General features: G+C 37.9%; 5 protein-coding genes across 5 annotated transcripts; 2 read left to right on the forward strand and 3 right to left on the reverse strand.

The window, feature by feature from the left end:
• Positions 1–314: 314 nt before the first annotated feature.
• LOC101293070 (mitochondrial import inner membrane translocase subunit TIM50-like) lies at positions 315–4,876 on the reverse strand. The gene is made up of 10 exons (XM_004292992.1): positions 4,633–4,876; positions 4,330–4,421; positions 3,264–3,300; positions 2,694–2,755; positions 2,488–2,601; positions 2,165–2,269; positions 1,913–2,011; positions 1,308–1,464; positions 1,120–1,222; positions 315–720 (listed from the first exon to the last, which is right to left on the reverse strand). The coding sequence occupies exons 1-10, from the start codon at positions 4,874–4,876 to the stop codon at positions 678–680; spliced, it is 1,056 nt and encodes a 351-aa protein (XP_004293040.1). The 3' UTR covers positions 315–677.
• A 2,549-nt stretch (positions 4,877–7,425) lies between these two features.
• On the reverse strand, positions 7,426–11,088 carry LOC101293370 (meiotic recombination protein SPO11-1-like). Its single transcript, XM_004292993.1, has 15 exons — positions 11,022–11,088; positions 10,848–10,947; positions 10,617–10,690; positions 10,425–10,526; positions 10,109–10,182; positions 9,816–9,832; positions 9,339–9,408; positions 9,171–9,207; positions 8,956–9,003; positions 8,797–8,855; positions 8,643–8,674; positions 8,423–8,528; positions 8,103–8,223; positions 7,958–8,021; positions 7,426–7,858 (listed from the first exon to the last, which is right to left on the reverse strand). Exons 1-15 carry the CDS (start codon positions 11,086–11,088, stop codon positions 7,732–7,734), a joined length of 1,098 nt encoding a protein of 365 aa, XP_004293041.1. The 3' UTR covers positions 7,426–7,731.
• Positions 11,089–15,555: 4,467 nt separating this feature from the next.
• On the forward strand, positions 15,556–16,074 carry LOC101293660. The gene has a single exon (XM_004292994.1). The coding sequence runs from the start codon at positions 15,556–15,558 to the stop codon at positions 16,072–16,074; it is 519 nt and encodes a 172-aa protein (XP_004293042.1).
• Positions 16,075–16,907: 833 nt separating this feature from the next.
• Positions 16,908–20,100, reverse strand: LOC101293955. Its single transcript, XM_004292995.1, has 4 exons — positions 19,958–20,100; positions 18,812–18,866; positions 17,722–17,796; positions 16,908–17,103 (listed from the first exon to the last, which is right to left on the reverse strand). Exons 1-4 carry the CDS (start codon positions 20,098–20,100, stop codon positions 17,077–17,079), a joined length of 300 nt encoding a protein of 99 aa, XP_004293043.1. The 3' UTR covers positions 16,908–17,076.
• Positions 19,951–22,593, forward strand: LOC101294428 (two-pore potassium channel 1-like). The gene is made up of 3 exons (XM_004291514.1): positions 19,951–20,131; positions 20,518–21,438; positions 21,590–22,593. Exons 2-3 carry the CDS (start codon positions 20,546–20,548, stop codon positions 21,735–21,737), a joined length of 1,041 nt encoding a protein of 346 aa, XP_004291562.1. The 5' UTR covers positions 19,951–20,131; positions 20,518–20,545; the 3' UTR covers positions 21,738–22,593.
• The last annotated feature ends 861 nt before the right edge of the window (positions 22,594–23,454 follow it).

A 23,454-nucleotide genomic window follows, 5' to 3' on the forward strand; every position in this document is an offset into this window, starting at 1 on the left:
CCGAAATGAGAGAACAATAATGCAAGTGGAGCCACGCGCATTTAGCTGGTGGGAGTGATTTTCATTTCAATTGTCTCCTCGTACAAGTTAAGCTGTTGGCAACTTTTGATTCCATCCAAAGCTCGTGGTGTGGCGTTCGTTAGTTACATCCAACCAACCACCGTGCCTAGGACGCTCATGTTATCTTCTTCCATTGAATACATATAGTGACATCTTCTGGATTATGTGATATCACTACTCTTATTTCATGAAAAAGCAATCATATAAACAAAACAAAAAAAATCAAACCACAATAAATTGGACGGACCGTGACCAAAATTGAACAGATGTGACAGCCGGTAATTATCGGAGGCACAATATCATAATCCAATCTCTTTCCAGGTACAGTCAAAATGTAAACTGATATTGGTTAGAGCTTCGATGTTCAGAGAAAATAGATCAGATGCCAGAAGTACAGTGTCAGCAGCCCAAAGACTGAGCTGAACATATACTGTTCCAGATTTTATCCACGCCGCAAAATAATTTTTGTTTCTTTTTTTTTTAGGAAAAAAAAAAAAAAAAACACTTTTGAAATTGGCTTCATAACTTCTCTAACTCTGCGTACTTCAAAACCAGATTGCCAATTACGCCCGAAACAATCGCCTAGTTTTTACATTATTCTGGCTCCGTCACTTGGATCAACGCCTCCAGATTGTATGCTGCTTCTTTTCTTGCATTTTCCTGCAGTGTAATTTCAATTGTGTTTTGTAAGAATTTGCATTACATGTTGTTCAGTCAATGACATGCAAATGGGTGCTTCGATATTGCCTGCAAGTAACTCATTCTGTTCTACTTGGCACAAAAGGTGAATTGAACCTGGGCATTCTATATGTGCATTATCCGTGCAAATCACATACATAAAAACTGTTCTTTATTGTACATGCGTGGGATCACAGATAATTTTAGGAGCGAGGGAAAGGTGAGTGGGTGAGATATAAGAGTATCTCAGTCTTTGTTTAGGATAACAACTATAAATTGAGTCCTGAAATGAAAACAACCCTTTGCTTTTTTACCAATATAAAAATCTCTAAGTGAACAAAAGTTTTAGAATCACAAATGTAAATTGAACTGATGTATTACCTCTGATGCTCCTTGGAACGCCTAATAAACTCAGCAGGAATTTCCTGTCCTTCATATGATGCTAATACTTGTCTGACATCTGCTGGATTGCTCCGCGCAACAACTGCACATAAACCAGGTACAAACAGGTCAATGGATTCCCAGGGTTATTCAATCTTGAGAACAAACAGAAAGCACAGACGACTTACATTCAAGAAATGGGATGAAATCTACAAGAGCTGTATCATCCAACTCAGACTTAAATGGCTTTATCACGGCACCATTTTCAGGCTGAAGGCTATTTTCTCGTGCATGGGCACTAAGATATATGATCTTTCTTGGATCTCTATTTAGCTTTGAAAGGTCCTGCCGCAAGAAACTATATCTCAATATCTCATGTAGCTTAATGATCACATATGTAAACACAGATACAGCCTTATAAGTTGTAACCAAACGGATAGCCATAAAGAGAGGAAAGTCATTTCCAATTATTTACTGGTCTGGCAGGCATATCACTGAACACATCAGCCCAGGACCAGTAGTGGGATTCATTTTCGTTATGAAGTATGTTGAAACTTTTTGCAAATATTACTGAACTACTGAAGCAAAATATTTTTTAATAAAAAAAACAAGTCAGGTCAGGTTCCTTCAATAAGTTATGAGCCTCGGCAATCAAGTTGTTCGTACCGTCCAACTATCCAATTTTAGTGAACGTATTCAGAAGAACTTTAAAAATGGCGATCATCGAGAAGATAGAGAAAAGAAGGAATATACAATCAATTAATGAAACAGCAGAATGTAGGAACCAACATACCCTATAATGCACTCCATCCTGATACTTGGTGGCAGCCTTTCCTAGCCTCCAAATTACACAATGTTTTGGGTCCAGTCTCTCCATTACAGGATCTACGTACTACATTCACCAAAGAAGAATGATGCTGTTAATGATTATGACTTACTTCAAACTCAACAAAAATATAAAACAGGTTAGGAAAAAGCCCGAGCATGATGCTCTGAAACAACAAAGCCCGAGCAAGATGCTCCGAAATAATTAATAGTAAATTACCATTTGTGAATAGTCTGAAAACACAACAATTTCATAAAACTGAGCAAGATGTTCTAAGAAAGCATCAACTCCAGGTCTTTTAATTGTCTGCCAGCCCTTTTCTCTCTGTAATACATATCCATATGTAATCACACAAAAAGTAAAATGAAACTTTTAGTTGGTTACTATTTATAGACAGCAATCACAGCATAAACGAAGATGAATAAACACGAATAATCATTGCTTTCATATCATGTGCACATATACAATCACAAGACTACAAATAAATCTTATAATTTGCAGAAAAAAAAAAAATCCCCAACCATTTTCCAACATGGCCTTACCGTCCAATAAGAATAAAGTAATGTCTCCTGTAGATCCAGAACAAGTGTACACATATTTCTATGGATAGGGAGCATATCAGGAAGAAGCTTTTCTGCGTATGGTTCAGTATAACCCTATAAAACCAAGAATTGTGATCAAACAAACCAATATCATAACATTTCAGTGTGCCCAACCAGAGCGCAAGAAACAGAAACCAAACACCCACTCGAACTTGTTCTTCAATTGCCCTCCTTGCATCAAGGTAAGCTTCAGCTGCTTTAGCAGGAACTGAAATATCAGCAAGAAAGAATCAGCATAAATGACAGAGTTTCCTTGGGTACTAAGCAAGAGGTTTCAAAGGTCATAATTTCATTTGTCTAAGGTCCAAAGATGATAAATGCAAACCAAGTAAGCTCTGTAAAATTATATTTTAAGCCTAGGAGTCACCGCTAAAGAAAGATGAATATCAAGACCATTTATACATATGTGCTAGTACATCTGCCCCCCTACACTGTGATTAGTGAGTATAATAAAAATCTTATATTATTAATACTATGATATGATTTTTCAGATGTTGATTCTCATTATACAGATAATGCTAGTACACTAGAAGTGTGTGCGTGTATTATAATGCAGCTAGAAACACATCTTCCACACAACAGTAATGATTAATGTGAATGATATTAACATAAATCAGGGATTAAAAGACTGACCAACCACCTCATAAATTACTCCACAAAAACATAATTTGTGAAGCTTACTACTACTGAACAGACATGTAGTTCAGAAAACCCACCTGTAATTGCAGAAGAATAGACCATACTTTTGAATTTCTGCAAAAGAAATTGATAGCAAAATATTATCTACTGAAGTACCAACACATTTACTTAATAACGAATATATAGCAAGTTAACAACTGAAATCAGTAAGGCTGCATATCGTCAAAGAGGGCAACCCAAATTTTAACCTACTAATTGGGTCTCGTGTATAGCTGAAGACTAAGCAACTAGGGGGTTACATGTGGTCTAGGGCTCGAACCCCTCATGGTATTCTACCCCTGGAAGATTGTAGGGTTCGGCAGGAGGACCCAGTTTTGAGCCTGGTCCGATTTGGGGGATTTCTGGGTATAAAAAAATACAATGTATAGAAAACAGTGTACATGACTATTAAATGATAAGAGATGTGATGATGAGTGGTCCAATTCAAGCAAGCTATAAAAGGGGATATTTGTTTAGACAGCATGTGTATCAATTCCAGATAGCTGGATATAATTTAATGTCTGTAAATCAAGGAACAAAAATCCTAAACAAAGCCATAGTCATTTGTTTTTGGACATAATTTTTCAAAAACAATCTTGAAAACAGGGTATTTGAAATTAACAAAACCACTTCTATCCAAAATCTCTCAAAATAGTTACCTTATTTCTAACTTTCTCGCAGTTCACCTCTCATTTCCTCACTCATATATATATGACCAAAGATCCTCTCTATCTTTGTATAATAAAAGCTTTCCCGTCGCAATATTCAGTTTAAGGATACAGCAGTTGTTGCTCGCACCTTTTTTCCACAACTAGGAACCTCAACCATAAGTCTTATGCTCTTTAAATTAAAGTCTTTCCATAAGTTTTAATCTTGAAACTGATAGTAACAGTAAGAAACTGAATCCTAGCTCTGATTCATGAAATAAACAAAGCATTGCCCAAATCTTCTCCCATCTTTGTCTGCCCTTTTTTCACTTCAATCACTCTTTAAACAATTTTCATCCAAAGCTAATCAATCATTTCACACCTTAAGTAAAGATATAAACATATAAACATCAAAATATGCACACGGCTGAGTTACAGAGTTCTGAATCAATCTTACATCAATAACAGAAGCATCATCTGGAATCTCGATACTCGCACACTCTTCTCGCAGAGCCTTTGTCTTTTCATCAATTTCGTCGAACGAGTAAGCTGCGAGAAAAATATAAATCCAAAACTCACTCTCCCTCTTCCATAAGGAAACAAAACATCAACATAAGGGATACGCAAATCTTTCTAGCTCAGCGGAAACCCAAAATCATATCACAAATGTACGATTCTACACTGCTCAATCCAATTAACAAGAAATGAAAGCAATTCAAGAAGTAATCAAATGAAGTAAGGATTCAAAATCCGATAATACCATAGGAGACATAGCCAACGGAGGCGGTGGCTCCGGTGAGAGCGGCAATGAGGGAGTACTTGAGGAACTTCCAGGGCTTTCTATTGGCGGCAGCGGGGGCGGCGGTCGGAGGCGGTGTGGGATTGGAGGAGAGGGTTTCGGCGGCAGCGAATGGCTCTTTGGGAGCGAAGTCGGTGCTGAATAGGCGGCGGCCGCGCTTGGAAAGGAGAGAGGTTAAACGGGAGCGGAGTGTTATGGAAGACATTGGTTTAGGGTTGGGTTTTAGAGAGGGTTTTGGGTTCTGATCGCTGCACCTGCACTGGGGCTTGGGTTTCTTTCAAGTAGGGTTTTTGCGGAGAAGAGAGAAAAAGGGAGTGAGAGAGAGAGAGAGAGAGTTTGAAACTTCTGGGGCCGTGGCGTGTTTCGACGTCGTTTCGTTTGGTTTTTTTTAGTAGGTTTCTAGTTTTTTTTTTTTTTTTTTTTTTTTAAGTATAGGGGTTTATAGTTAGTCATGATCTATTGGATATTGTTTAGATTCACGTCAATTGCAAATTTTATTTTATTTTTCTTTTAAAAATCATATTAATAATTTGAGCAGACAAACACCTTAACCAAACAAGTTACAAGTCACCGGCAAATATTTTGAAGTTAAATATTTGTCTTTTGAATTTTTTAATTTGGTCTAGCGGCATTTGTAATATTTGTCTTAGTAAATGAAAGGTTATGAGTTCGACTAACGAAGTTGTAATATTTGAGTTGTTTACCTCATCAATCATGTCCATTTGCAAAGATTCGGTCCAATTTAAACGTTAAATCCTAATCAACGTTTCCCATTAGTCCTCACTCCCCAATTTCTCTTCCGTTAGGGGCGCGGGTATCCAATGGAGCTCCGCCCGCTAGGGATAATTGCCATCCCTCTGTGACCGATGAAGATTGTCAAACGTTTGCCCTATGTTCTTCGCAAAACAAAAACAAAAGAAAAGGATAGGAAATCAAGGGTGCGAGACAATGTTCCATCCGTCCCACAGCCATGGATTTTCTATTATGTTTAGGAAGATTAACTATATGGTATTTGCTAAGGATATCAAAGTTATGTAACCTATCGGTTGTTTCTGTTAGTTTGCAATTGTATTGGAAACACTCAAGTGCAGAATACGTTGGTTTTGAAGGCTAAGATTAGATCCTTATAAAAGACTAACTAGAATCTTTGGAACTGAAAGGAGTGAAAGCTTTGTTTGTTTTTTGTTTTTATTTAAAAAAGACTAACTAGAATAAGATTTGAGAGGGAAAGCAATGAATTGAGCTCATTCTATACTATGACATAAGTAAATACTAGCTAGTTCTACAAATGAAGAAGAAATCAATACGAAGAGAAGTGAATGTAAACTTCAGAATGAAAATCAGCGGAACCCTTTTCTAGCCCATCGCATGATGCTGCATTGCTTGCTGCCACCACTCTTAGACACCTTATCTGAGGGTGTCACTGCCCCCTTTCCAACATTAGCAGTTTGTGGTGCTGACGTTTCTGAACTCTCTGGTTGTGGTGCTGCGGCCCCTGAATTTTGTGGGGGTGCTCCTAATAGTAATGTGGGTGGTCGTTGAGATTCTGCTGCCACTGACGATGATGGTGGCGGTGGCATCATTAAAACCGGTGGCATCATCATGGGGTAGTCATATGGCCCTCCGGTCGGATAGGGATAGGGATAGGGCCCCATTCCATATGGGGGGAGAGGAGGAGGAGGGTGAGGGGGATAACCGCCCGCCATGGATGGTTCCTCAGCATCAAATTTAACACTTTTTATCTTGGCATGAATCCCTCCAAGCAGCTGTAGAATGATCTTTGGATTTACTTTCCCTGAAACATTCACCGTTCCTTGTTCGGCATCTATGTCTATTGAATAAGCACCTAAAAAAATACACACACCAAAACAAAAACAAAAAAACTCGGTGAAAATATATTGCAGGTAGTTGAGCTATTGGCAGGAAGAAAGAGTCGACAGTACATACCATGGACACTGATCAAGACTTCATAGACTTTTAGCCTACACTTTTCACATTCCATATTCGCGTTCAACATCAATGTCTGCAAAAGAACGAAATCAACTGAATGAATCTGGTTCCACATTGGCACATCTGATACTTTAGTTCGAACTGCATTGTTAGAACTTAGAACCACTTAACGAAGCTAATAACAATGCACCACTTTGATTTTCAACAAAATTGTACTATTCTCGATAAAAAGGAAAACATTGATAAGGTATTCGAGCGGTGGTCTAACCATTTTTGCAGAGGAAGAATCCATTCTGTACTAGTAGGAGGAACGAAATATGAATACACAATTTATATGCATGTCTTCTGTACTAAAAGTTGGGTAAATTCATGCTACAGCTTGATCTTCTCATTCATACCTTAGGCATCCCGCTATAGATTCTATACTATCTTAGATTCAATTTTGAAATCTTAATATCTTTCCATACTGGTACTCGTACTGTAGATTTCTCATGAAGCTCCTAAAATCCCTATTTGGAAATTTTATCAATCCCATCGAATTGTCAAAAGGGTATCAAATTTTTTCATTTATTGTTTTGGCCTTATTTTGACCCTATCTATTTTCTTGCAGAAGAGAATTTTCTTTACAATAGCTGTAATCTGGTCAGATAATTAAAAACTAGATTTACCTATAGCTGTTGCAAAGTATTGACAGCTGGACTACCTTTTCTATTTTTTTCTACCTTACTACTTACTACACAAGGCACACTGTGAGGCTGTCCTTGTCTATTCAAAAATCATCGATTCATCAGACAAGAAAGAACTAATGTATGTGATTGTTTTAATAATGTAGGACTACTGTTTCATTCTGCATAGGCAACAATCAGTTGCTGCAATTTCATGCAAAAGACGTAACAGTGATAATATTTACCATAACAACGTTGTAAATTTACACGAGTTATTCTGCGGCTCTTGGCCATTTACCAGTTTTGTGTTTGTGGAGCATTGCTTGTCCCATAACTCCCATTGGCAATGACTACTGGTCTACAGTGAAGAAAAGTTGATCATGCTCTACAGAAATCCAATAATTCCATTTTGCTGACAAGGTAGCACATACAGATTAAGCACATGTTAGATGAACATTCCACCTTGAATTTTAGATGGTATGTACTCCATCGACAGAAAGGAAAGTGCATGCGCAGATAATGCTTCTAGCTCAAATTTCACTCCGCTTTTCAGCATCAACTGTAGCTCCAATCTTTCACCGGAAAAGAATAACACAACAGAAATTTATAAGGACTTAATCAGTTAATCCCATCATATTAGGAATGAAATAAGAAAGTTCAAATGGTCTGACCTCCAGTGTGGCACTTCTCTTTCTAAGTAGCATCTCTGTAACATGGCTTCAGTTTTCCTCTTGTCTGACAAGATAATGAAGATATAAGAAACCTCAGAAACGATACGAACTTTGTAATGCAAATACAAAGTACCATATCTCTCACCTTCTGCAGTCAAAGGAAGGAGACACTGTTGTGGAAGATGGTACTTCTCTGCATCCAAAGGGAAGGCTCCGAGCCAAATTATCTCCGGGACCCGTAGAAATTTTGCATCATAGGCCATTTGCTTGCATAAGAACACGGCGAGCTAATTAAGTCGGATCATATCTTGGTTTTAATAGAAGCAGTCTATTAAAAAAAAATTGATCATACAGCACTTTTCATTCTTCAGTATTTGGAGTCTTTCTTGTTAGTTCACAAGATCACATACACCCAAAGTTTGTTAACTTAGAGAAAAAGTTCAAAGATTGATCAGGAAGCCTAACCAGAGAACCAAACCGATATGTGGACAAGATGTCAAAACCGTAGGGATCACAATCTACCAAGCAATAGACAGGGAGATTTAAAGTATCAACAAGGAGCCCCAGAAACCTGGAAAACATCAATAGAAGTTACACAAAAGAAATGGCATAAGGGAATGGAAAATGCAAACAACATAGGAAAGGTGCTCCCTACTCCCATTTGAAAATTGTAAAAGGACTCAACCTTCTTGTGGAAATATCAGGATATCCACGTCCCTACAAGGAAAAAAACAAAAAACAAAAGAGCACAACTTGAATAAAACATGACAAGGCTGTTTCAAGGATGAATTAAAGTTATTTCCCTGAAAAGGATTGATGAGAAGAAGGGGCAGACTTACAGTGATGACAATGCAGTGGTTTGTGTTACAAAACTGGTCATTTGCCAATCGTTGAAAAACTGTAGGTACACTAAACTGTAATGGTTGGTTGATAAAATAACTATGATATAAAATCCTATTCACCTCAAAGCATAAGAGTTGCATAAGAACATTAATTACCTGATTCTTTCTCCACAATAATTATGTACTGGGCAACACTAACAATATCTGCAGGTTACAATTAAAGGTCTCAGAATGTTTTTCCTCTAAGATAGCAAGTAAGCTTGATTAAGTGAATAGCAACGCATTTGAAATGTTACAACATCTACTTCCTGTTGATATTAAGTGGGGAAATTTTTAACTGTTCTCTCTTAAATTCTTAATCATCTAGATACCTTTGACCTCTTCAACATGAACTGGAACAGGGTAGGCCTGTATGTAAACCAGGTGAAGATCTTTAAGGTCAAATATAGGAAAAGACAATGCTCTCATTAAATCAATTCATGAATGAGAAAAGGAAAAAGAGAGGAAAAACAAAAAAAGAGACCATGAGCCATTCTTACAGTGTTTGGTCTATTTATGCAATCAGATATGTTTCCAGCCTCTGCAAACCTTAACCAACCCATTACCAACCTATGATGAGATAGACGAAAGAAAAGAAAAGAAAAGAAAAAAAAAAAAAAAACTAATGATGAGATAAACAGTCCATTTAGCATTATGACATGGGCAGCATATGAATACTCATCATAGTGTAAAATTGCTAACTCCACCAACACAACACTACATGCTGAGAATTGTCGAAAAGTACTTCATTAATTTAGACCAAAAGAATAAAGCACACTGATAATGATGTAACAGGGTGTGCCATTGCTACCAAAGGAAGCTAGCAGATTACCCAACAATAATGATGTATTTGACAGACTATTATAATTATAACCGTAAATTTTAAACACATTAGTTATAGGATTGCAAAATCAGATAGTAATGTACTGTATTATCTTCTTGTCCACAAAGAATCAAGCAAAAGTTTACAAACGTACCCCTTTCCTACAGACACCTGCAAAAGGAAGCAACCTAAAGTAAATACCACAAAATCTGTAAGAAGGCTTATAAAACTTTAAAGAAAATTGTATGGTAATCCAAGTTTAGAGTATGCTCCTACTAGTCATACATAATCGATACTCAACCTAGAGGTCATTCAGGCTAACAGTACCATATACAGCTTGTTTCTTTTCTTTCGCAAAAACCATATATCACTATTCAAGACATCAGAGCACTTTGATATACATAAAAGAGCAATGAAAGTAGTTCAGGCAACCATAGGAGTACCCACCACATTCAAATTGTGGCGACTACACTGCAGAAGGATGCATATGTCATTGATTGCACGGTCTACAACTGATTGATCTGCATTAAGTAGAGAATATGTTATTTAGAGAGGTGGAGAACATAATGCAAATGAAATTTCCAATTACATACTATGCTCCCTAAAATATCTCAGCACACGAAAACAGGCCATAATATCCCCAACCATCACAAGTTGCAAAATGTAACGGCATTAACAAGGTCATTCAATCAAACTATATCTTGTCAACTATACAGTAAGATTCATGGGTTGACATTGCAAAACAAGAGCAACTCGTATTCACCTGAAAATACCGAAGGGTGCATGTAATAGATATCTCTTTTAGACCCATGTCTGTTTTCTTGCAGAAGTTGCTGAACAATTACAAGAACCCTAAGCAGAACATCTGAAATAGATTGATTGAAGCACATAATCAGTAATATGAGTACTTATTTACAACAAATCAAAGATTCATAGCAAGAGCAAGCAAACACGCCTATTCTATGCACATGGCTTTCTTTTCGAAGAGTCAGCGCCTCCTTCCCTTTTGGCAAATCAGAGCTGCAATAGCTGTGCACAACAATGTACTCAATTACTCATTTATATCACAATGTTAAGGCTAAGAAATCACCAGAAGTTCCACTAATTTAGGGTAAAATTTACATTTCCACAAAAATTAGGGTTAACTATAACTGAAAAATGGAGAGAGTAAGCTTGGAATTGGTACCAATTTGCGGAGGAATCGGAGCAGTAATTTCGGAAGCGATCGATGAGAATCTGCGGTGGGCGGCCGTTGGTGAGATCTTCCACAAGAGCTCGAGTGAATTCTGGGCGATGAGAGTGGGGATTAGAAATGAGGGATTAGAAGATAAAGGAGAAGGATGAATTGGAGGTTGCAGACCTTTGATTTTGCGAAGCAACTCGCGGGGACGGGGCTGTGAGCTCCCTCTTGACCGCTTTCCCTCCATTCTTCAGGCGTTAATGGACTTCTTTTTGAAATTGGAGGAGAGATATTTATAGCCAAACGGCATTTCTTGCCCTTTTTCTTTTAAATGATAGTGGCAACCTTTGCGCTATGGTTTCGAGTGGTGACCTAAATTGTTTGATGAGGTCACACAGTCTCCTCAAAAGCTAAATTTAAGGTTCAGGGATTAGTTTTTTTTTTTTTTTTTTGTGCTTAGAGATTAGCTCGATGCTTCCAGGTCTGGAAACTATTTCGTACCGAGGATCATGTCGGAACACTTTCCTCAATTGACCACCAAGAATAGACAGGATTTGAAACTGGGTATGAGAGATCTGCACCTAGGCTCTTACAACCTCAACCGCCTGTTATGGTTGGTATTTTTTTATTTTAAAGAAGCGGAAATATGACTACAAAATTGCCAGCAAACAAAACCAAACCAGGCCCTAAAGAAACAAAGTGCAAGAACCAGATAAGATAAAGATGCTAATACGCTCAAACTAGACATCGAAAACAAAACAAGATTACATGAACATGTACACAGTCCAAGCACTATAGTTGCGTCCTAAAGCTTGAGATAAGAACGGATGGTATAAAGAAAAGGATTAATTGAAAAAACTTTTTCCTTTTTTTCCAACCTAGCCGCTCTCTACTAGGGTTTGCTTTTTGGGTTCTCTAGAAAGTTATCTGGAGTCTACCATGGATATGGATGTACTCAGTTGGAATTGACGTGGGATCTACGAGGATTCAACAGTCAGGGCCTTGAAGAATTTGATTTCTCAATCTCGCCCTCAAATTGTGTTTCTTTGTGAGACCAAAATCAGTACCAAACAAGCCTTTGATCGCCTGCAGCTAGCTTTAGGGTTTGCTCATGGCACATGGGTGCTCAGTGAAGAATTATCTGGTGGGCCGGGCATGTTTTGGAATGATGATGTTAGGGTTCATGTGGGATCATCATCAGCACATCATATTGACATCGAGATTGATGGAGGACCTTCAAACCCTCGTTGGAGGTTGACTGGTTTTTACGGGTGGCCTCCGACATCTGATAGGGACTTTTCATGGCAATTGTTGAAGGATTTGGCAGATCTAGATTCCTTACCTTGGGTGGTTATTGGCGACTTTAATGAGATCTTGAATAGTGGAGAAAAGAAGGGTGGTCCTCAACGTTAAGAGCGCCAAATGAGAGGTTTCAGAAAAGCTTTAGGCTATGGGGATCTGCTTGATTTAGGTTTCCAGGGGCCTGCTACTACTTGGTGGAACTCAGAGACTCAATTGAGATTGGATAGGGCTGTTTGTAACCCTAGTTGGAGTGATATCTTTGGTCACGCTAAGGTTCAACATCTGTTGCCTAGTGACTCTGATCACTTACCTATTTTACTCCGTGCTAGCACCATCCCTATTCTAAAAATCCCACACCATCAACGATTCCATTTTGAGGCTTACTGGCTTCAACATAATGAGTGCAATGATGTGGTCAAAGGAGCTTGGTTTACTGATGTAACAGGGGTTCCTATGTTTCAAGTGTGTAAGAAGATCAGTCTGGTGCGAATGAAACTAAATGAATGGTAAGAAAAAAAAAAAAACTTTTAAGGGAAGACAGATGGAAATGATGGGCATTCGTACTCGCTTAGAGGAGCTGCTTGGATTAGGACTTACAACTGCAGTAGTGGAGGAAAAGAAAATTCTCTTTGCTCGATTGCAAAGTCTATTATCACAGAAGAAACTTTTTGGAGGCAAAGAGCTAAGGTGACATGGCTTCGAGATGGAGACAAGAATACTAGCTTTTTTCATCGCAAGGCTAGTAATCGGAAAAGGAAGAATAATCTTAAAGGTCTTTATAATGATCTGGGTGAATGGGTGGAAGATGATGAGGGAGTGGAGCAGGTTGTTTCCTCATATTTTCAAAGCATGTTTACTGCAGAAGATGTGGATATAGAGGCTATGAATACCACCTTGAATGCTATACAACCTTGTATTTCTAGTGAGATGAATGAGCAGTTGCGTGCTCAGTATTCTTCGAAGAAGATAAAGTGTGCTCTTTTTCAGATGTATCCTACAAAATCACCAAGTCCAGATGGTATGCCTCCCCTCTTTTTTCAACACTATTGGGATACTATTGGTGATGATATCACAGTAGCAGTTCAAAGCTTTTTGCATTCGGGACAGATACTTAAGCAGATCAATTTCACTCACATCTGCCTTATCCCTAAGGTACCGAGCCCTGAGCACATGTCTAATTTAAGACCAATTGCACTGTGTAATGTCATATATAAGATATACTCTAAGGTTATTGCAAATAGGTTAAAACTTATTTTGTCAGAATTGATTTCACCGTTTCAAAGTGCTTTTGTTCCGAGAAGGTTGATCACTGATAATATCTTGGTTGCAAATGAGATAGCACATTTTGTTCATAATATAAGGGAGGGTGCAGATGGATTTATGGCTCTGAAGTTGGACCTCAGCAAAACATATGACAAAATGGAATGACTATTTTTGCGTAAGATGTTAGAGAGATTTAGTTTTGCTACAGTCTGGATTGATATAGTGATGCAATGTGTGTTAACTGTTAGATACTCATTCCTGGTTCGAGGAAAACCTAAAGGCTTTGTGATACCTAGTCGAGGGTTGAGACAAGGGGATCCTCTATCCCCTTATTTATTTCTTCTTGGGGCTGAGGGTTTTTCAGTGCTACTAAAACAAAACAGCTACTAGGACTGTTACCTGTTAACTGTTAGATACTCATTCCTGGTTAGAGGAAAACCTAGAGGCTTTGTGATACCTAGTCGAGGGTTGAGACAAGGGGATCCTCTATCCCCTTATTTATTTCTTCTTGGGGCTGAGGGCTTTTCAGTGCTACTGAAACAAAAACAGCTACTAGGACTGTTACCTGGTATTAACATCTGTGAAGGTGCACCCTTAGTGAACCATCTTCTTTTTACAAATGATAGCATGTTGTATGCTAATGCTACTCTGGAAAATTGTTATCAGATTCAAGATGTCTTGGAGACGTATGGTAGAGCCTCGGGACAGCTTGTGAATTTTCAGAAGAGTTTTGTTGTTTTTAGCCGTAATGTTCCTGAGTTTTTGCAAGAAGATTTTTCTAGTTTCATGGGAGTTGAGACGGTTGACAACCATGAGAAATACTTGGGTTTACCGACTTATGTGGGGAGAAAAAAGACAGCTACATTTCAGTGTATCAAAAAGAAGTTGGGGAAAAGAATATTGAACTGGCAAGGGAAACTTCTAAGTGGAGCTGGTAGAGATATTTTGATTAGGGTTGTGGTTCAATCACTCCCTAATTATGCTATGAGCGTTTTCCAACTCACAAAAAAAATTTGTGAGGACTTGGAACAGTTATGTGCAAAATTCTGGTGGGGGAGTACAATGGAGAAGAGAAAAATTCACTGGAAGAATTGGAAAGCTCTTTGCAATCCAAAAGAGGAAGGTGGGTTAGATTTTCGTAGTTTGGTGGAGTTCAACAATGCTATGCTTGCAAAACAAGCATGGAGAGTGGTGAATGCACCAGACTCGATCACTTATACCAAGACTCTATAAAGCTCGATATTTTCTATAAGGCTCTTTTTGGACAGCTGAAGCACATTCCTCACCATCTTATTCATGGATGAGCAGTTTCTCCACTCGAGACTTATTACTTTAGGGAAGTTATTGGTAGATTGGGGACGGTTTGACGGTTGATGTGGTGTCTGATGCTTGGATTCCAAGGACTATCAATTTTAAGCCTAACGAGCTCACAATGATGCCTCCCCATATTACTAAGGTACATGATCTTATTAGTCCATCAGGAGGGTGGAACAATGCTTTAATTAGTACATTGTTTTCTGCTGAGGATGCTACAGCTATTGCTGCTATTCCTCTCCCTTCTCATGAAGTCACAGATAGAATAGTGTGGCATTTAGAGAAGAGTGGTGTTTTTTCAGTTAAAACTGCATATAGGTACTCTTTTCATCATTCACAAGTTCATCAACCTTTTGATCTTACTGTTGGTGTGGCTTTTTGGAAGAAAATTTGGAAGGTTAACATTCCAAATGGAGCTAAGGTAAATATATGGCGTGTATGCCATAATATTCTCCCCACATTGGAAAGACTTCAGTCAAAACATGTGCCTTTAGAATCGGTGATATGCTTGCTTTGTGCTCATGAAACAGAATCTCCAATCCATCTTTGTCGTGACTGTCCTTTCACTCGTCAGTTATACAGTCCAACAACATCTTATCTCAGGTTTGTTTGAATCCAGCATCACTTCATTTAAACTTGTGGGAATGGTTAAACGAATACTCTCAAAACTTATCTTCTCCTATGCTTGGAGAATTGATATCTTTATTATGGGGTATTTGGAAGGAAAGAAATAATAGAGTTTGCGATGGAAAGAATGGCACAGCTTTGGATGTAGTCTTTAGTTCTATGGCTAGACTAAATGATTTTCGATATGTGATAATTTAAACCTGGAGGCATGGGAAGAGAGACGATTGTGAGGGCTAGCTGGAAGCCTCCACCTCATGGTATTGTGAAAATAAATGTGGATGGGTCATTCATTTCGGGAACACACAGTGGTAGCACAGGTTTTGTGATAAGGGACAATTCGGGTTCATTTTTGGCTTGTGGAGGGCAGGCGCATAAGGCTGTGGTTTCTGCTGAGCATGTTGAAGTTTTGGCATGCAAACAGGCTATTGTTTTTGCTATTGCAAATAATTTTCAGCCAGCCATAATAGAGAGTGATGCACAGGTGGTATATTTGCAGTTAATAAACCACCATCAAGCTAATCTTTCTGTTTTGGGAAGACTTTATGATGATATTGGGAATATGATTCAAGATTACGGCTCTGTGAGGATCATGCATACCAAAAGATCTGTAAATAGAGTGGCACATCTGATGGCAGGACACTCTAAAACTCTAGTTAGAGAAACTTTTTACTTTTCTGTTCCTCCTTTTCTTCAGACTGCAATAGCAACTGAAACATCTTCCATGTAGTTTTTTTATTTATCAATAAAGTCTGACCTTTTCTATTAAAAAAAAAGGAACAGATGGTATAATCCTTATGCTAAGCATGAAAGTTTGCTAAGACGTCAGCCGGAATATTACCTTCTCCATAAATAAAGAAACTCTCATTGCCTTAGCGACCAACCATTTTGTATGTTACGCAACATCCAATAAACAAGTTTTGGACACTTGAGGTAGTAAATTTATGCTCGGGGCCTTACAAAAGTTGCTATAGTTTTAGGAACTCAAAAATAGGCACTGAAGAAGGGATATCTCTATCTCTACTACAATAAAGCCGGGTGTTCAACAAATTTACCAAAATGTGAATTGCCGATTTTGTCCAGCTATCACATTACCCTTACAACTAAACACGAAGGTTATTACGGTAAAGAGATAAAAAAAAACAAGATAAATAAAAAAGGAGATAAGTGAGGAGAGAAAAGTGAGAAAGAGATAACTGGGTGAGAGTTATAACTGTTAAAAAACTCCCCAGTCCCCACTAGGCCACTACCCACTAACTTCATAAAATGAAAAAAACAAAAAAAGTTGCAAATGAGAGGAAAAAAACTACATATTGAAAACGTTTTCAACAAGCGGGTATCGAGGGTATAAAGGCTAGTAAGACTGATAAGAGGGTGCAAAAGTCAATCTCGTGTAACCACAAAAAATTGTCTCAAATTCATCATAGAAAAAGTGTCACGCTCATTGTCACACCCTAACTCGAGGAAAAGTCTAATCTCAAGTTAAGGCGTGAATCGCACTCTAATTACAGACAGTTTAATATCCATAATTAAAATGAGATAGATATCGTAACATGACATAGGAAACTATAACCTTCGTACCTTTATTATATTACAAGCCTTATAAAAAGGTATTTAAGGCACACATGTTTAAAACATTTACAAACAAACAAACAAACTAGAATAACGTTTCTTTTCGAAAACTTCCATTCTTTATTCAAGTTCTATCTTACAAAAGAAAAACTTGAAAGCCTTATTTCCTACACTTCAAGAACCCCACCTGCAATGGGTTTGATAAAGGGGTGAGCAACACTTAGTAGGGCTAGTTAAAATACTAATAACACATCATCAAACATAAGCAAACAAACAACATAGCATATCGAAAATGCATGAATATAATATCGACTCAACTCTCTTCCCATACCTCACATCACCCTCAAATAGATTTTCCTCTTTTGTTAGTCATCTTGTTATACTCATGGTCTCTAAACCCGAAACCCGATAAGATCATTTTGTCAATGTCCGCCATCGAAAGGGCATACATTCCCTGAATTTGTGCACGTGTGGGCTACCCTAGATCTTGGACAACCCATGAGGAAACTCAACTACACAAAATGTTTTCAATAATAATATCTCATATCCTCCCAAACACTCATTCTCCTTTTCACCTCCCACCTCACTCCTTCCCCACAATATCATGTAATATGATTCAAGATAATAACACATGCTTTCAAATATAGACATATCGTAATCAATTCAAGATCTCAATATCATCCACATTTAATTTAAATAGTGCCACACAATTCAATGTCAAACAATTCAATATCAAACAACTCAAGCAATAACCACATAATTCATACAAGAACACAATAAAAGAAAACACCCCATCAAACCCTACCTCAATTGCACAGCAAAAACTCAAGCTCCAACACCACTTCTCACACTTGTGGATTGCCAAGATCGTCTCCGAAACCTTACCCAAAATGTAAAGTACATACAAAGAATGATGAGCTAAAATGAGTAACTATATATGTTATAAGTAGTATACAAATATAAGAAAACTCTACTACTTTACTATGAAACAGAATTTAAATAACACTTAAAAGCTATTTAAAGAGCTACTGAAAAGTAACTAAATCAGCTGTTAGAGAACTGATTCAAAACTAAGTTCCTATTTCAGCTTTAGTGGTAAAAACAGTGTACAAGATGTCATCTTTGGCTTCAATTTCCACCCACTAAACTCCAACCAAAATTACTGAACCCAAGCCTATTTTACAGATGGTATTACAGGCTTTAAATACAGAGTTTAAGTTTTGAAAACAAAGCCCTGTGTAGAAAGTTATGGTCTTGCAAAGTTGGAGTAAAATCTGAAAACCCAGAAATTTCAGTTTTTTGCTGAGTCTGCTACTGTTTTTGGCAAGCTAATTATCATACCAAATGGTAACTAAAACCTGTGAAATTTAACACACATAATGATGGATATACAAGGTTTACAAAGCTACTTTCGGATTTAAAAAAAAAGCCTGAGCTGAAAGATATCATGCCTCAAGTAGGCAAGAAAATCAACTTTTCTGCAGAGTTCTGGAAATTTACAGCAGGAAATAAAACTTGGTTCTTGGAGCTTTAATTCGACCTTTGAAGTAGCAAAACCAGTTCTAAAGCTTCAGAACGATAAGCAACAGATTTCCAGAATATATAACGATTTTAAACATAACCAACAGTTGAAACAAAATGATCCAAAATTTGATTTGGACACCCAAACTCAAGAACAAAGTTCTTGAGCAGCAACCTAAAACGATTCCAGAACAAAACAGCATCTCTGATTCAAATTCAGACTCCTATCTATACAAGTCTCAGAATTCGAAATCACCAACCAAAATTAAACAAAGGAATCATACTAAACTCAAAACAAGAAAACAAGAATCAAAGCAATCCATAAACAAAACTAAGAAACTGAAATTGAAATTGCTAGAAAAAACGGGTTTTACCTTAGGAAAACGAATTGAAAAGGTTTCCTCTCTCACTCCACAACTCTCCCAAAATCTGTCCTCTCCAGAAACTCTATACTAGTTTTGTCGAAGGTTTTAGCCGACTCTCCCAATCCATTCTAATCTACTACAGCTGCTCTGATACTAGACGCCTAGACCTCTAGCTAGCCCCTACTCCTATAAGCTTAGGCTTGTACTCTTGAGACACCTCCTGCTTGCTAAGATGGTGGAGTAGAGAAATGCAAAAGAAAAGAAGAGAGAGCCTGCAGTGTAATGCAGCTCAGGTGTTCCCCTCTTCTTTCTTTTTTTTTTTTTTGAAAACGAAAGTAAAATAGCCCAAAAATTAATAAAGCATAGATTAATACTAAATAAACCAAATTAGCTACTTCAAGATGTTACACTCATGCACTCTCTTATTTAAAAATCTTGGTCGGTACTTAGGGTAGACTTGAATTCAAAAAAGTTTAATCTTTCAAAAAAGAAAAAAAACTGAAGAAGTTGCGAAAAACTCGCTTATAAACGAGGAGTGACACAACCGATTGAAAAAAAAGGAGTGACTTAATTCATTTTTGTTTCTCTTTCGTTGACTAAAACTTAATACATTAGGAGTTTGAAACTCAGCCAAACTGCAAGGCTCATCCCCATTTCATATTTAAAAAATTTACATCTGAAGAGGTGGGTTGCACCTATGCCCCAAGCTAAGAAAAAACAATAACAATGATCCTCATAGAGGATAGCTTGAATAATAGCAAGAGCCTTCTCTAACCACACATCATCAATAAAACTATTATTAGCTAACAAGATGTGCAGGCTTACATACAAGTGATACAACACAATTTGCTTGTTTAAAAAATAGTAAGATGACACTTACAATCATTCACGACCTTACCTCCGAAAAATCATTTTCATCACTGTTGAGAGCAGCAATGAGGATGACTAAGTCGCTTTCAATGTGAACGATAGAGCGTCAGACCAATCGGAACCCAACAACGTCGAGTATTATATTGCGGTGAAACTGTAATATCACGTAATATTTTATTTTAAATTTATATTAAAAAAGTCAAATACATTATAAAAATTTAAAATAAAAAGGAATGAACACGATGTTTCTACAACATGTAGGCTCCGACGGACACGTCCCCACACGGATCGCACACAGCCACGTTCCGCCTTTTCTTCTGCGAAATCTTCAATTTGGCATCTGTCTTTCTCTTATTCCTCACCAAGACACCGATCACACTCGCACACAAAACAAAAACAAGAATTAGCGATGGAAGTTCGATGACCATTCTCTCCAGGAAACTAAACCTTCTTATTCTGGTCAGTACCTCTTTCATTTTGCAACTGCTATAATTTAGTGCTGCAAGTAGGATTATTAGTTAGTTATTTCAGTTGATACCTTATTCTTGCACTCAAACTACTATTCCTGTCAAAATTTAGATGGTGTGGATATAATACTTGTTTTACTGTTTGTGTTTATCCTTGTGAATTGAAATTCGCTTATAAATTTAGTGGTCTGAGGAATCTTTATTGGGTATAACAAAGATGAGTAATTTCTTTCTACTTTCAGTTGATGATTGCAATCAGATTATGAAAAGTATTTGACATTGGTAAATGAACTGATTTATGTGCTTGCTGGTAGTGGATAACAATTGGTTCAAGATTTCTGAACAATGTTGTTGAAATGAGGTTTTCTGGCTTTGCAGGTGTCATAATTTTGGGTGAATATTCGTTATGGATAGGAATGGGATGCGAGAACCCTTGCTTCCAGGGGTCATAGATCCTTCACCTCGAGCAAAGACAAAGAATGGTCCAAAGAGTAGACGATTTCGTCGTACTAGAAGTGCTCCTCTTGCTGAGTATGCACCCCTAGAGGCATACGGCATTGACTCAGTTCAACGTCCTGAATCTGTTATTCACCCTAGTTTTGTTAAAGTAGCTATTTTCTTGACTGTCTACTTAGGATTGGGAACTATATGTTTCTACCTCGTCAGGAACCAGATCGAGGGCGAGAAGACGAATGCAATTCTTGATGCTGTTTATTTCTGTATTGTGACAATGACTACTCTTGGATATGGAGATTTAGTGCCCGACAGTATCCCAGCGAAACTACTGGCCTGTGCTTTTGTCTTTACTGGGATGGCTCTTGTCGGTTTGATCTTGAGCCAAGCAGCAGACTATTTAGTAGAGAAGCAAGAAAGATTGCTTATCAAAGGTTTCCATGTGCATCAGCAATTTGGTGAAACTGATGTCCTTAAAGAAGTTGAGACTAACAGTTTGAGGTACAAATGCATTACAGTCTTTATCCTTCTTTTGGTACTTATGACTTCCGGCACGATCTTCCTAGCTACAGTTGAGAAATTGGACCTAGTGGATGCATTTTACTGTGTTTGTTCCACCATCACTACCCTGGGATATGGAGATAAGAGCTTCTCAACTGAACCCGGGCGTGTTTTTGCAGTTTTCTGGATATTGACAAGTACTATCTGTTTAGCTCAGTTTTTCCTCTACATTGCCGAGCTATACACCCAGCATAGACAAAGGGCACTGGTTGACTTTGTTCTTACCCGTAGAATGACTAACGTAGATTTGGAGGCAGCTGATCTTGATGATGATGGGGTTGTTGGGTAGGTTTCTGAAAATCTCTTTTGCACTATTAATTGGCTTATTTTCTAATTACTTATTTGCTGATATTTTCTTAATAAGGTCTCGATATGATTGAAATCATTGGATATATAACATATAATTGATGGTTTTGTCCTCCTTCCTTTCTCACAGGGCTGCTGAGTTTGTCATATATAAACTCAAAGAGATGGGGAAGATTAATCAAGAAGATATTAGACTTGTAATGGAGGAGTTTGAGGCTCTTGATGTTGATCAGTCTGGATCCTTGTCAGTTTCAGATCTAACACTTGCTCAATCATAAAGCTAATTCTGGCCAGATGCTATGATGTTTCACTTGTACCCTACTAGAAGGCAATGCAGAATCATGTAAGTTTCTAATAGCTTCCCACTACCCCCACCCCCCCACCCCCCGATATGTGCCTGACAGTTCATTTTTTGTGGCTTTAAAAAGTTTCTCAGCGATGTTGTCTACCTTGTTCATATTATATACAGAGCCACACCCAAAAACACTTCCACATCTCTTCCCTACTCAAAATAGACATTTTGTAACCGTTGTACTGATCATGATTCTTCTTTCGTTACTGCTCATTGTTTGTACCAACTACTTATTGTAAGTCTTGTACTTACTGTTCTTGTTAATTAAACTTTCCTTCTTTTTTTTGCATTTGGGACGAGGCCCGTAGGCTTTCAAAACTTGTATGTTTATAATTTAGCTCTGCTGTCTAAACAGTTTTAGACGTATGTCTCTGATGGCAAGTTTCTTGATTTCTCGGTCTCGGATTTATATGGCTCGGTATTTCCACTTGGTCTTCTGGACTGTCCATTTAACTTAAGCCTCGTCCTATGGTTAGCAGAGTATCCATACAGCAAGAAAAGTGATAATGGGTGGTGTGAGTGGCAAGTTGATAATGATACTTTCAATCTAAGTTTGGCAGGACCCTGTCAGTCTCCATTGTTTCTTTCTACATTAGGTTTGTAGTCTGATAGTGAGTAAGTTCACTGATTTCTCCTGTTTCTAGTTAATTTTACAGTGCCTAGATTCCATTTCTGCCTTAATGAGGTGTAAACGATTGCTTCTATTCTTGTGATTGTTTGGATTCCTCAGCATATAAGGAATTGAAACTTTGATATGATAATAAGAGTATCTTTTTCATCAGAACCTTTCTGTGACATTGTTCATACTTCGCCTCCTCCAGCCTCTCCTGGTTTGGAAGTCTCTTTGATCTACAAGGTCCCCCAAAGAGCAAAGTCTATATTTGGATAACTTCCCATGGGACTTACCTACTCAAAACTGACTTGTCCACTAGCATGATCAAGTTACTTTACACTGTATTTTCCGTTATGCCTCTGTGGAAGACACCATTTTTCGTGCCCTTCCTGGTTTGTTTTTCTGTCGTATTCATTGGCAAGCTAATGTTTTTGTTCATAGTTTAGCGTCTGTTTTATATGCTCTCATATCATGCTTCTGGTCAATAAATTGTATTTGGGTAAGCATCACGTTCTCTGTTACTGCCTCAAATGGAATAATGGGGGTGCCATTTTCCTTGTCATCCCTTGGCAATGTCTGCCTCGAATCAAATCTCAACATATCGTTCAAACCCCGACGCTAGGGATCGCGCTTTAGCAACCACCCGACGTCAAAGACCGTGCGTTGGCTAACGACCGACTCGCTAAAGACACTGCTTTAACAAACTAGTGATTTCTCGAAGCTTCCCTCTGTTGCTCTGCTCAATCCATAGAGTTGAGAATCGATATTGTAACATTAGAAATCACACCGTAGGCTTTATCCGTAAGCTGAATTTGAAGAACCTTGAAACGAGGCTCTCCTCGTTCACAAGCTTGCTTGCGTAAGACGTTAAGAAGCCCCAATCACTATGCACCCCATGGTACTGGGCTACTGGCACGTCCCTCATCGACAAAAAAGACACGGTTTTTTTTAGTAAGCCCCATTTTTAACTCAGATAGTCGCGTCCAATCCTCTTCCAAAAGAAAAACAAAATTATCTACAATTTATGGAA

The sequence above is a fragment of the Fragaria vesca genome, linkage group LG2 (assembly GCF_000184155.1).
Source record: "Fragaria vesca subsp. vesca linkage group LG2, FraVesHawaii_1.0, whole genome shotgun sequence".
NCBI lineage: Eukaryota > Viridiplantae > Streptophyta > Magnoliopsida > Rosales > Rosaceae > Fragaria > Fragaria vesca.